This window comes from Canis lupus, chromosome 2 (assembly GCF_048164855.1).
Source record: "Canis lupus baileyi chromosome 2, mCanLup2.hap1, whole genome shotgun sequence".
Lineage (NCBI taxonomy): Eukaryota > Metazoa > Chordata > Mammalia > Carnivora > Canidae > Canis > Canis lupus.
Window position 1 is genome coordinate 2301374 of NC_132839.1, and position 14491 is coordinate 2315864.

At 44.4% G+C, this 14491-nt stretch overlaps 1 protein-coding gene across 5 annotated transcripts in view; it reads right to left on the reverse strand.

Moving 5' to 3' along the window:
- Positions 1-14491, reverse strand: part of CAMK4 (calcium/calmodulin dependent protein kinase IV) — a 214252-nt gene that overhangs the window by 19272 nt on the left and 180489 nt on the right. For all 5 annotated transcript variants that reach the window (XR_012012479.1, XR_012012475.1, XM_072787984.1 and 2 more), the window contains 2 exons: positions 7861-7951; positions 5777-5851 (listed from right to left, as the gene is read on the reverse strand). Coding sequence is in view for 3 of the 5 variants with exons in the window: in XM_072787984.1 (XP_072644085.1) it covers positions 5777-5851; positions 7861-7951 (166 nt within the window). In the remaining 2 variants the exon portion in view is untranslated. The remainder of the gene's footprint in view (positions 1-5776; positions 5852-7860; positions 7952-14491) is intronic.

The window sequence follows — 14491 nt, forward strand, 5'->3', positions numbered from 1 at the left end:
ACAACAACCCGCAGAGCGGCAGAGGCCCAGTCCGGGGGGGAACCACAAGACGAGCTCTGGCCTGCCTCGGCGCTCCCACCCCTGGCCCCGGGGCCAGTCTCGGAAGTCCGACGGCGGCTGGACCCACAGCCTATTCAAGGGAGGAAGAAGGGCCGTGGGTGCCAAAGGGAGATGGGCCCGGGCACGCTTCCCCCGCCCACCCGGCCTCCGCTGCCTGCTTCCCCTCCGTCCCTTGCTGGCCCCACAGGACCCTGCGCACACAGCCCAGCCTGTCAGGCATTAGATCATAGTCCCTGCATTTGACATTTTACTCTGTGCTCCTCTGCTGTTTCTTAGATTCACTATGAAAAGAAGGTCATTGCTGTGGGTATCTCATTTGTTCTCAGGTGAGACCACCCTCCAGGGGGTTAGATTACCAGTATAATCTGACACTCTGATCTCACCCTAGCTCCTTAGTCCCGTGGAGGTGAACAAAAGTCCATCTCTTAATGTAAGTATTCTGAAAGCTTATATTTTAGATTATTAGACTTACTTCTTTGCCTTCACTTAAATACCCCTACATTGGTCACACACGTGGACAGAAATCTGTTCTGTCTCACTCCAGACTACTGAAACAGTGTCTTTAACTGTGATATAGTGACCAGAATAAGCTATTTCTTTAAGACATAACAACGTGGAGCAACATAGGATCATCTCTAATGGGACCCTGGCAAAGGCCAACAGAAAATAAATTTAACAGCTTCTAGACCCTGCAAATAGAATTTGGGTAGATAGGTAGAAGTACAAAAGATGAACGTACATAGTTCAATCAACTAAGCTTACGAAATAGAAATCAGGATTAGACAGAGACACTCTCTAATCTCGCCCTTTCTCAGATTGTCTTCTACTCTAACAGCTTGTTCTTCTTTTTTGTGCTTGGCATGGGCAGGGTGAGCAAGCCCGGGCTTCAGGCCTCAAACGGCAAAACCACTCAAGACATCTTGGTAGTAGGAGTGCGTACACTGTGGCCCATCTATCAGGAGCCCTAACCTAATGGATTTGGGGGCGGTGGGGGGTGGGGTGGTTGAGACCTATTTCTTTTCCCAACAAGATGTGGAGAATCTTTTCATGGTCATTTCAGGGCACTACTCGTTGATTTCATTTATCTGGATCACAGATTTTAATTTTCTGGCCTGGAGTTTATTTTCAACTGGGCACATTTCCCAGGAAATAATGAGTATTTGCTTAAACACACAGCATCTGTGATTTTTCTTTTGCAATTCACTTATAGGAGAACCCTCTGTTATTAATAGCCCGGGGTAAAGGTTCTGTGAATGAGACTGAATGGGTGCTTCTCACTTGTGTATTTCCTGACAAATGACAGATGGTATAATACACACAGCCCGTCCCTGAAAAGATGGAACGAGAAAGCCTCCCAGTAAAGGAGGAAACAAGACCCGGTGAATGGGAGGATGACCGGCCCGGAGGTCATCTTGCAACGAGCAAGGGGACGAGCTCACGCCTCTCCTCTCCACCAACTAGTTGGGCTTCAGATGCGTTTTCAGTCAAGTGTAAAGTGTCGGTGTGAGTCACGCCTTCTGCAGGGCAATGGGGATTCCCACCAGTCTCGCACTGGGTCTCGTTTCCAACTCATCCTACCAACGGCAGATTCCTCCCCACCGAGTCTTCTCCGAGGAGACACAGCAAACGGTTGGCAGAGCTTACAGGTGGTGCAGGGAGAGATGCTAGAACCCAGCGGCCCTCACAGGGGCTTCGGCCTTGCCGATAAACAGTCTGCTTGTAAGACAGGCAAACAGAAATATTCATTACTGTGTTAATTTTTAAGTATTTCAACTGTGCATCCTTCCTCTGCTGTAGGTCATCCACCTCCCGTGCCCTGGGGTTTCTGTGACTTGTTTGTCCCTGACTCAGTCTTTCCAGGGTCCTCTGGGTTGTTATACACAGGAGCACCCTAAAAACCCAGCCTCCACCTCTACTCCCACTTTAAGTAAAATTTAGTGTATTTCCTTTGGATCCAGAGTATGTATGAATAAATATATGCCTATTTACATATAATTTAGACCTTGATCTTGTACCAAGGTCCAAACTTACTTGGTTTTGACTTCCGAGCCTGCCTCTGCCTACACAATAGTAATTCCGCACCTATGTTTAGCACTTGGGAGTCCACAGAGCACTTCTAGTTTCCCTCTCCATCCTTCCTCCTTCCACGCCCGGCTTCCTCTCTGCTTCTCCCCCTTTTCTTATAATATAGCAAATCACTGCTTCCTGGTGAGCCTGTACCCACAGCGCCGCAACGGGATTATCTGGGTAACACTCGGTCACCCCGTTACTAGCCTCGGGGTGGCGTGGGTATCTGCAGGGAAACACGAAGAGCAACGGAAACCAAGCCTCCATTAGTAGATGACACGATCTGCAAGACGGGCCTGTTTATGGCAGCGACAGGAGTCTGAAGTAGTATTTTTATAATCATTTTATATTTTAAAAAAAGTAAATGACTGGATGTAGAACAGATCGCATTCATTATGCTGAGAAGCTATTTATGGGAGCGACAGCACCCTGTGTGTAGACTTCTGACAGCAGAAGGACAGGAAAGAGAATTTATAATACTTTCTAATTTATCTTCTTTTGAACTCTTGTCTCCGTCCAATCCATCTCCCATAATGTCATTATCAAGGTATCTGTGAGATACAGATTTGATTTTAAAATATAATTGCCCTGATTAAGGACCTTGGCAGGACACTATTCTGAATTCCTTAGCCTGCTCTATAGATTGTTTTAAAAAATATGGTCGCTGCTACCTCTCCAAGCGCATCTGTAGTCTCTGTACCGAAGAACCTATGTTGCAGTCGTGTGAAGTCACAGAGCAACCAGCAGGCTGCACGCTGCCAGGGGCTGGCGCTTCTCCCCGACTTCTCCTTCGCCTGCCCACGAAGGCCCGTGGCCACCTCTTTCCTTGCTGAACTCCTACTCAACTTTCCGGGTCCAGCTCACATGCCCTCCTCTCTAAAGACTTCTTTAGGGAGGATCAAGTTCCCTCAAGCTTTGAGCTGAGATAAACGGAGAAGCTATCCTAACAAACTGGTTTACTGGATATGGCCGTTTCTTCCTAAATAGCCCATGAAGTCCTTGAGGACAAGACCATATGGCTCTCCCTCCTGTCATCTCGGAGCCTAACACGGCATCTGCGAGACGTTCACTGTTCGTTTTACCAATGAGTGGATCATTCCCTCCCAGAATGACTGCTCCGTGTGCTGCAACAAAGAACTGTTCTTATCACTATTACCAAAGCCACTGAGAGGACGCGGCCGTCTGGTCATCACAGCAGGGGCCCTGAAGGATGGCTAGAGGACTGGCTCGCCCCAACCTCCCGCTACAGGGCTGCAAATTCTCGGGCAGCAGCTCCAGCCTACCTACCTCTTTGGGACACTGCTACCACATCATGATCACTAAACTGCCCACCAGCTTCCTTTTGGGAAGTCCTTACTGTGCTCTATCACTCTTCTGTCTATTCTCGTTCAAAGCTTCTACCGACTGTGGTCAGCAGTGAGAACTCACAAACGGGCAACCTTGCTTGGTACGCAGTACTAAATTCGGGGTTCCTTTTTTTTCTTCTTAAGTCTTGGAGATAGGGAGGCACGAAAGAAATAGAGGAGGACGATAAATAAGGACACACAAATTAGAGAGAGGGGAAATATCTATGGCACCATCAGAAGGAAAGGGTCGGGGAGAGGGTGTCAGCTAACAGTTCTAAGGAAAATATATTTAAAAAAACCCAGAACAACAACAACAACAAAACAAAACAAGAGGATGCCGACAGGGAACATGGTGCAGTTCAGTGGGTTCTTTTCTAGGACTGGGAATCCTCCTCTTATTAAGTCTGTGGTAGAGCTAGTGAGCTGTCTGATGCAATACGCATACTTGGGAAGACGACCCTGAATTCACTTGGGGGCCCAGCATGTCTAGCCAAACGACACAGCGTGCAGGCGGTAACCAAGGACTGGCCAATAAGTGTGGGTGGAAGTGACATGGAGCTTTAGCAAGTCTATTTAATAGTGAAAAGGTACATTCTTGTCCCCCCTTCCTCTCGTAGAACACAGATGTAATGAGTGATTTCAAGCAGCCATTCTGGACCCTGAGGAAGCAAGCTAAAGAATGCTAGAGCGAGATAGGAAAGGTCTGGGTGAGAGAAAGCAACTTCTATCTTGTTCAAGCTACCGTTACTTGGAGTTTTCTGAATTTATCAGTTGAAAAACTACCCTTGTTGTCAAGGAGTTTAAGATCCAGAACAAGAATATTTGGCACAATGTAAAGATTTAACAGAAAGATAGGTTATACTTCATTCTGTGTAATTACTTGGGTTTACAGACAATTGAGAAACAAGGAAATAATATTTTCGATTCACTAGGGAAACTAATGAGTTAAAAGCAAACTTACAAAATATTTATGTGACTAAGGAAACATGGAGAAAGATGAAGGAGAATGCATAAGACTATTAAGAGTGATTACATATGCTTGGATTTTTACATCTTACAATGATCAAGTTATACATTGGGATTTAAAACACTAAAATAGAAAACATTTTAGGGGCACCTGGCTGGCTCCGCATGTGACTCTTGATCTTGGGGTCATGAGTTTGAGCCCTACGTTGGGTTCAGAGATTACTTAAAAATAAAAGCTTTTAAAAACCATTTTAAGCTATAAACAATAACTGGTAAATATTTCTATGAAGGAAAGATGTATTGATTTTTATCTATATTGCTTTTTTGAGGAGGGAGTTCTGTAAATCTGTTTTTAGGACGTTGGCTACATGAATTCTCATCTCTGGCCCACTAACAACTACACAGGGAATCTTGGGAAAGTCATGCTCTGGAACGCGAAATGAGAATGTTATTAAGTGAACTTTACAGCTTCTTCTAGCAGTACAGTTCTGTCACATATTTGCTTCAGTGGATATCTAACTGTGCCTTCTACAGGCTGATGTCAAAACGAGTCAGTTATGCGGTTCTCAGGTGTGAGGACTGTCACACGTTCCATGTCCAGAGACTGGGGCCCTTGGTGGGGACCCCGCCTCAGGCCGTTGTCTTAGTAGGGCTAGGTGTATGGCTTCAGTGAGGACGGACTAGGGACTATGTTGTCCTAAATGTTGTCTGAACTCCTCACACACCTTCCCAAATAAAAGCAGGTAAGGAAAGTGACTGAGGGCTCACCGTCCTACTTCCAACCACAAACAAAGCTATTTCCCTGCCCTCTTTCTTGGTAACTGTCCTTCTACCCCAGAGTGGGTTCAAGAGGAGCTACTGCCCCAAAGACAGGTGCAGAGCACCCAGTGCTCACCCCTTGGGGCTCCCTCTTTCCCTCTTTTCCTAAGAGGGGTGCCCTCAAACTGACATCACTGAACCCTTCATGCAGAAGTGGTCTGCGTGTCATTTCTATATGCCTTCCTCATGGACACTTGCATCATATTGTAAGTGTTTTAAAACACTTATTTTTATCTTTTACAGAGAGAGAAAGTGGGGGGAGAGGCAGAGGGTAAGGGAGTGGGAAAATCCCAAGCATGGTCCCCGCTAAACGTGGAGCTCGATGTGCGGCTCAACCCTATGACCCTGAGATCATGACCTGAATTGAAATCAAGAGTCAGACGCCTAACCGACTATGCCACCCAGGAGCCCCCACACAGTAAACACTTTAGAGATATTAGGAGTTAAGAAATTAAATCACTAAACAAAAATAGATTTCCAATAGCAATAAAAGTAAACATCAGTATTAAAGAGCATACCGCAGTAGCCTGGGGTTCCACACACTGTCTTCATGAGTACTTGATGTTCCACAATCTTAGAGAGTCCAAAATCAGCTAACAACACAAGAGAAAAATTTAGTGAATCAGGTCTTTTCTCAGCTTTTATGAGATGACAGACACTTCTGTTATTTAAAATAAAACGGACTAATTTGTTTTTGTATCTGATGACAGGCAGATATAGAAGGGGACCACTCATCTGGGAGAGGAAACTGAAAAATAATAATAATTCCAATCTTGCTTTAAATTGGAGAAAAATATGACTCCCAAATACATTTTATGCTCTTCTCTATCATTCCTAGCTTTTAGCAAATAAGCTGTTTCTTCTTGAAGCAACAGTTGCATTTTGTCTAATTTATGAAACAGTAACTCTAAGGTACAATTGGTAATGCACCGGAAGAGATCAAAATAAAAATTAGGCTTTTGTGAATGTCACAGACATGAACAGAAATAGCAAAAGGTTCATTCTGCTTCAAAATAAAGTAATTCCTTAGTATATCTCACGGAAAAGGATTTACTTTCAGATGAGGAATACGATGTTTTGTTTTGTTCTGTTTTTTTCCAAATATCCTCTTTATTTATTCCTCAGAATATTACTCCGGTAAAACATCACCCAGAGTTGCTACCATTATGGTCTCCTTGCTGGGCTACATCTCTTTCGCTCAGGAAACATCAGGAAACAGTTCAAGGCCATTCTTCAAGAGAGGCAGGTAGAGAATTGATGCCATTTTAGACTTCAAAGATAAACCCACATTTCCACGGAGGTGCTGATTCTTATCAGGGAAAGCGGCAGGAAGTCCTTCAGAAAGAAAGCCTCTCCTGTCTAAATTAGTATCTGTCCATCCATTTAAAGACATTTCTTTAAGGATAAAATCTTTGAAAGTGATGTCAAAGGAAATGGAAGTCTCCCTGCTGTTCCCTGCCTTTCAGGAGTGATTACAAGAACAAGCTGGCCGCCTGGCAGGACTTGGGTATGTATTTTTTTTCTTTGGGTTCTTGCATTCATAAAGCACATTATGTTGTCTGGGCTCTTCCATGATATGTATAACTTAATTTTCAAAGGTGTTAACACTTCTAATGCAGCGAACTTAGCAGATTAACATTATACAGGCCAGTAGCAAAAGAGCAATGTCCTTCAGAGGATTTAACACGGATTCTGCTAAGGAGAACGCCTGTAAAATAAGTTCTTTTATTATTATTTCCAAATGAAAAGACAGGGAAAGTAACATTTAGTATACTTTTTTCTAAAACGTCAATTTAAAGAACTCTTTGAATAGTTTGGAATTTCACAAAGTTCACCTTTGTAGTTCTTCAAAATTCTTACTGGGAGAAAAAACAAGGTTCCCAGAGTCAAATAAGGCTTGGGAAAAAGCCTCAGAATGTACTAATTTAGATGTCAGTTCACAAATTAGTAGTACTTTTAAAGTTTTGGGAAGTCCTAAGGAAATAAATCTTGTTTAAGTTGGCATTTCCTAACTTATTTGACCAACCTTAGCGCTTCCACAAACCACTGCCACTTCCCTCAAAGGAAATTATAGTATTTTACGCTTGCGCACTCAATTGAGGAACCAGTGTTCTAGGGAGGGCACTCTGGGAAAGACAGATCTCAGTTATCTCTGTTCAAATAAACAAGTGAGTCAGATCCTAAATTCACTGATATGTACTAAGCATTTTGTGTCAAAGTCCTTGAGTATCTAAAATTAAGCTCCAACTAATTTATGTGATAAAAAGTAACAAAAAAAAGAGGTTATATTATCTGTGATTTTTCTTCTGTATAAATTTATCTACAAAATACACCATCACCTTCTGAAGTCCCTGTGATTTCTAAGAGCTATGTTTCCTTTATGTCCCAACCTGGAGCACCAATTTCTAGGCACTGATTCCAGGTTAATATATCAGGAAAGAACACAGACCTCCAAAAACAATGCATTATTCCTTTACAGACATCAACTATCCAAGGAAGTTAAATGGAGGCAAAACTGGATGGAACAATATTTTAAAATTCCATGGAATAAGTTTTTTCTGCTACAGGAAAGGGGTCATAAGATTTCTGGAAATGTCCTCACCGATTTTTAGTGGTGCATCTGGGGCTGGAGTTGCATAGAGAAGATTCTCTGGTTTGAGATCACGATGGACAATCCCATTTTCATGTAGGTACTAAATAGGGAACATAATGAATTAACATTCCAGTAACTGTATTTATGGTTCCAACATTTATGTTTAATCTTTTCAGAACTAGAATAATCTTTACTATGTCATATGATTCAACCACACATGCATATGATGATTTAAAAATAAACACCATTTAGGAAAATACTATTCATAATTCAAGAACAGCTTATATACAGTTACCTAAAAGTGAAATACAGTTTAATGTGCATAAAATCAACTGCCAGAAATAAAATATTTGCTCCTCAGAGAATATTAGTTGCAATTCTCTTCATGCATATTAATGTATCAGTTCAAATCTGCTAATTATTATATTAAGTCAAGGTTCTGTATATGCAAATTTGTCTGGCTTATTATCTGAAAAGTATCATTTTATGTGTCATCCTAGAAGCTCCCAACCATAGTGAAGACTTTATAATTACTGTTTGAACAAGAATTTTAGATGGGAGTAATTATTATAAAGGACGATCCTTAATAGGATAAATATTGTTTAAAGGTGATGAATGGGGCAGCCCGGGTGGCTCAGCGGTTTAGCGCCGCCTTCAGCCCAGGGCGCGATCCTGGAGACCTGGGATCAAGTCCTGCTTCGGGCTCCCTGCATGGAGCCTGCTTCTCCCCCTGCCTGTGTCTCTGCCCCCCCCCCCCTGTCTTTCATGAATAAATAAATAAAATCTTAGAAAAAAAATAAAGGTGATGAATGCTCTCTTAGGCCTTCCTCAGGATTAGTAAATCCAACTATCAATACCTAGTGGCATATCTGAGATGATCTTATGGAATGCCTGTAGCAACCCTACTCATTTTATTATATTTTAAGTTATTTTGTAAATTATGTGTTATCACCATGTAATATCCTCTCACTGTGAATGTGGAAATCCTACCTGATCCTGCTTCCCCTCGTCTCAGACCCTCTCCAAAAGTAATTACTCATCACTATGAAGTGGTTTGCAAGTTTTTCTATCAATTCACAAATATGAATATATGTATGCAAGGAGATACTCCTGATTTTTCCATTTTCTTACATAAATGTAGGATTACTATTAATTTTCGACACTGCTTTTTTTTCATTTAACAATATGGCTTTGAAACCTTTCCCACAAATCACTACAGTTTATTCTACTTAACAGTTGCATCCATTTTGTTGGATGCATCATAATTTATTTTGCTAGTCCCTTTCTGATCAACAGTCAAGTTTTAAAAAATTACAAATAATGCAGTAATAAGTCTTCTAGCACTTGGGTATTTGGGTGTTTTTGCTAGTGTTTCTCTAGGACAGGCAGCTGGAAGCAGGTCTGGTGGGGTCAAAAGGCATATTTTAAATTCTTACATATGTTGCAAAATCATTCTCCTAAAAGACTCCATCAATATTTACTCACACAAACAATGTGTTTGTTTTCCTGACATCTTCACCAAATTTGTACTTTTAACTTTTGTGGAGCTACAGTGTAAACACTGCATCTTAAGTTTGGTTTAGTTTGTCTTTTCCTGATTACTGCTATAGTACATGCCTTTTGGTTTTCCTCTTGCATCAACTCCCCATTTATATTCTTTGCCCAATTTTCTGTTGAGGTTAAAAGAAAAAACTGCTGGGGCACTTCAGTTTTTCTCCTTTTCAGTCTAGGGGAGGGAAGAAGTCTTTTGTTTCTCTGCAAGGCAAGTAAGAGAAGTGGGCAGTGCAGAGGTCACAGTGTGTGGGGCCTGCCAGGTGTCACTCAGTGGTCTGGGGACAGGAGTCATATGCAGCTCACTTGAGAAAAACAGAAGGTTTGGATGGAGACGTCAGGGACAGGGTGTCAGGCTGAGCTGCTGACCGGGGCTGCGGGCAGCTCGCGGGCTTGGGGGTGTGTGGGGTGCCGGACGGAGGCCCTGGGCCTGCTGCCTCCTGGGGCCACACCACCTGGTCGCAGGCTCGCTGGGAGGCATGGGCGAGGCGGGCACGGGGAGGAGGCGGCGGGCACGGGGAGGAGGAGGAGGGCACCGGGAGGCGGCGGGCACCGGGAGAAGGAGGAAGGCAGAGAGAGGAGGCGGCGGGCACCGGGAGGAGGTGGCGGGCACCAGGAGGAGGAGGAGGGCACCGGGAGGCAGTGGGCACCGGGAGGAGGAGGAGGGCACCGGGAGGAGGAGGAGGGCAGTGGGAGGAGGTGGTGGGCACCGGGAGGAGGCGGCGGGCACCGGGAGGAGGAGGAGGGCAGCGGGAGGAAGCGGCGGGCACCGGGAGGAGGTGGTGGGCACCGGGAGGCGGGCACTGGGAGGAGGTGGGGGGCACCGGGGGGAGGAGGCGGGCACCGGGAGGAGGAGGAGGGCACCGGGAGGAGGAGGCGGGCACCGGGAGGAGGCAGGCACCGGGAGGAGGAGGCGGGCACCGGGAGGAGGAGGCGGGCACCGGGAGGAGGAGGAGGGCACCGGGAGGAGGTGGCGGGCACCGGGAGGAGGCGGCGGGCACCGGGAGGAGGCGGCGGGCACCGGGAGGAGGAGGGCACCGGGAGGAGGCGGCGGGCACCGGGAGGAGGAGGGCAGCGGGAGGAGGCGGCGGGGCTCCTGGCAGTCGCAGGTGCCGAGGCCGCGCTGGCACAAGGACGAGGTTCCCAGGGGCTCCCCGAGCCCGGCCCGCGAGAACCCACGGGGCCCGCGCCTCCCCTGCAGGGTCATGGCCTCGACCCCCGGGCGAGTCCGGGCAGCTCCGCGGCGTGGAGCGTGACAGCCCCGGAGCAGCCGGGCCGCGGGCCGCAGGCCACGGAAGGCGGCGGAGGACCCGCCACGCGGCGCCGCACACGCGGGCTCCGAGGCGGAGGCCAGGCGGGGCCCAGGCTCGCCGCAGCCGCCGCAGTGGGCCGGGGCGCTGGGGACAGCAGCCCGCGCGGCAGTGTCCGGGCTCCCGAGCGCGGCCCCGCAGGGACCGGCTACACGGGCTGAGCACTGGCCCGAGCACCGGCCTGGCCGTCCGGACAGAAGCCGGAGTTTGCTGTTCGAAGTCCAAACTAAGACAAAACAAAACTAAACGACACCATGGGGCACTCCACAGAGGAGAGCCGGGCCAGAGAGCAGAAGAAACATTTGAGGGAAAATAACAGACTAAGGAGGAACATATTTAAAAACAAAACAAAGCAATGAAATCATGAAGGTCACGATCCTGGCTTTTAGAAATATAGGCAGAAATCGAGAAATGAGATCATTTGCTATAAATTCTTGCTGTAGAGAGATTATTAAAAGTTGACGTATAATCACATACACATTTGGTAGGAGACGTTTACATGTATTTGACTGTCAAAACGGAAGGAGTCACTCTTTTATTTTTGCTTGGACCCACTGATTGTCTTTAAAGAACAGTGAGTATTTTTACCTTTTACAGTATCTCACGCTAAAAGGCCAAGCAAAAAGGAAAACGTGGAATATGACCTCTTGTCTTCCCCCCAAGAAAATACGATTGTTAGAAGCTGCAACACTTTCAGAGCCCCAGTTCTCAAACGGCTTGTTCTCAGAACCCCTTTATAGTAAAAAAGAATATTGAGAACCTCCAAGAGCTTTTGCTTACATGAGTTCTATCTAACCTTAGTTACTATGTTAATGGTTAAAACTGAGAAATTAAAAAAATACACTTTATTTTTAAAAAGCAATAAACTCATGATATAGTAAACATAAATATTTTCTAATAAAAATATAACTATTTTCTAAAACAAAAAAAGTAACGAGTGCTGTGTTGTTGTTTTAAAGTTTTAGAAATTTCTTTGATTTCTTGCTTAATATATTCTCCGATCTGCTTCTGTGTTGTCTATTGTAAAATCACACACGATACAGACCCTGGAAAATTCCATCGTACTTTCCTAAGTGAAAGGAAATTCCTTCATATTATGACAAAACAGTTTTGACCTCACAGACCCTCTGAAAGGAGGGTCTCGGGGACCCTTCAGGAATCCTTAGACCATACTTTGAAAGCTTCTTAGAGCATCTGAAGACATAACAAGGGCAGTTTAAGAGCTGAATAACACGCACACTGCCCTTTATTTTCAGACTGGGTTTTAAATGACACGCGCACCTCTAACCTCATCAAGAGGTTAGATCCTATCAAGATCACCCAAGATCACTCTACACAGAAAAGTGGAGAAAAGGAAACTGAGGGGGTAGATGCCCATCAAAATTATGTACTCCTGGGAAATTGTACAAATACATTTTATAATATCGTATCAGTGACGTAGAACTGATTAAGAAATACCCAATTTTGAATAAAGAGACCCTATCATGATATTGTTGATCTTAGCTACAGATTAAACCATGGGGATTCATCACAAGTAGACAAAAGGAGAGGAAAAATTGAGAAATGAGATAGTTGGTTATTCTACAATAAACCAAGGGTTGAAAATAATCATAAAGTTAACCAGAGATAAGCAAGGAAACATTAAAAACTAAAAGGCCATTTTGGAAGATCTCTAAAACCTAACAATTTAGTGGAGAAAGAAATAATAAATCTGACAACTGTAGCATCTAACTACTGAATCTTGACTAATCGTAACTTTTAATAAAGAAACTGGAAGAGTAAATAACCAGTTGTATATGAATGTAATTAAAACCTTAAGGAATAAAAAGAAGAAGAAAAAGGGGGCAGAAAAGGAAGAGGCAGAGAAGCACAATTAATTTGCTGGCTCAATTTTTTAGAAATATATTATCTTTCAAGAAAAAAGCATATAGGGGATCCCTGGGTGGCTTAGCGGTTTAGCATCTGCCTTTGGGTCAGGGCGTGATTCTGGGGTCCTGGGATCGAGTGCCGCATCGGGGTCCCTGCGGGGAGCCTGCTTCTACCTCTGCCTGTGTCTGCCTCTCTCTCTGTGTCTCTCATGAATAAATAAATAAAATCTTTTTTTAAAAAAGCATAAAGAGTAAGTTAATGAGAGAAAGACAAATACCATATGATTTCACTCATATGTGGAATTTAAGAAACAGATGAACACAGGGTAAAGAAAGGAAAAAATAAGATGAATAAAGAGAGGGAGGCAAACCATAAAGGACCCTGAACTCAGGAAACACACTGAGGGCCGGTGGAGGAGAGGAGGTGGAGGGATGGGGTCACTGGGTGCTGGGCATGAAGGAGGGCACGGGATGGGATGAGCACTGCGTGTTACACGCACCTGATGAATCATTAAATTCTACCTCAGAAACTAATAATGCAGTATATATTAACTACATGGAATTTAAATAAAGAATATTTTTAAAAAAAGAAAAACAGCATAAAATGACAAATACTCTATCTGCAGAGTAATCAAGGTAGGGGAACAAGTACATTTTTTAAGGATTTTATAAGAATTCACTTTTTTAAAAAAGATGTTATTTATTTATTCTTGAGACACACACAGAGAGAGAGAGAGAGAGAGAGAGAGAGAGAGGCAGAGACCCAGGCAGGGAGCCCGATGCAGGACTTGATCTCAGGACCCCGGGTCACGACCTGAGCCGAAGGCAGATGCTGAGCCACCCAGGTGCCCCTGACGCAGCGTATTTCCATAGCAACATCACTTTGATAAATTTAACTGAAATAAGGCTGAGCATCTGTGTGCTAATGAAACATACTGTACTCACTGGCTAATAATACTTAGCCACTTCAAAGGCACTTTGAGATTTATAGCATCACTCTGAGAAAAGCCAAACCCCGGTAAGAACATTTTAACTCCAAGATCAGGCAAAAGGGTTTCATCCTCATAAAGACATTTTGAATAATTAGTTTTTGTTCTTCTGTAGTAGCATTGATAGTTATCGCTGAATTAATCTCTTCACATTCTTTGAAGTGGATCTGAATTTCCAACACAACATATGCCTCAGGGGAGTCTGGGCAAAGAGAGCTGAAAATTCATCTGTTAGTTTTCTCTTCAGTTTCCTTCGTGTCTCAAACATTCGTTGAGAAAATGGAACTAAGTAGTGCTTTGGCCAGCTGCAGTGACACGTTAACGATCGATGGCCAAGCCCAAGTCCTCTGCTGGTGGATGAAGGCTCCACACTGGGCCCCCTAGGGGTGCACCGAGCCTGCGGCCTGTCCCTGAATAAGGTTCCCATGGGAGCATAAAGATACTAGGGATTTGGGGTGTGGCCTACAAGTGTCTAGATAAAGAAAAGCTGGGAATTTTGAGGGAGCAATGGAGTGGCGGGAGTAACAGTATCACAGGGAGAGGAAGCGGGATGCTAACAGGATAATTAGGAATGCCACTGCAGAGGAGAACCTGGGGTGTCAGTTAGAGCACTTGATAGGCAAACAGGTCATGAAAAACAGACTCCAGGTCTTGTTTCAGATTTTACCACGAGTCTCCTGGTGGGCCAACTCAGAGGGAGGTAACAGGGATACTTTCAACAGTCTAGAAACTCATTTTCCTGTCTATTTCTAAATGTGCATATTATAAAATTCTACTACGTACATATTCGTAAGAATGGTCTATGTGGTACTAGTGGAACATATAATTTTACCTATACTATTTTCCTTAGATTCAACTCAAAATCTAAAACATTCACTCAAGGGACGTCTGGGTGGCTCAGAGGTGGAGCGCCTGCCTTCTG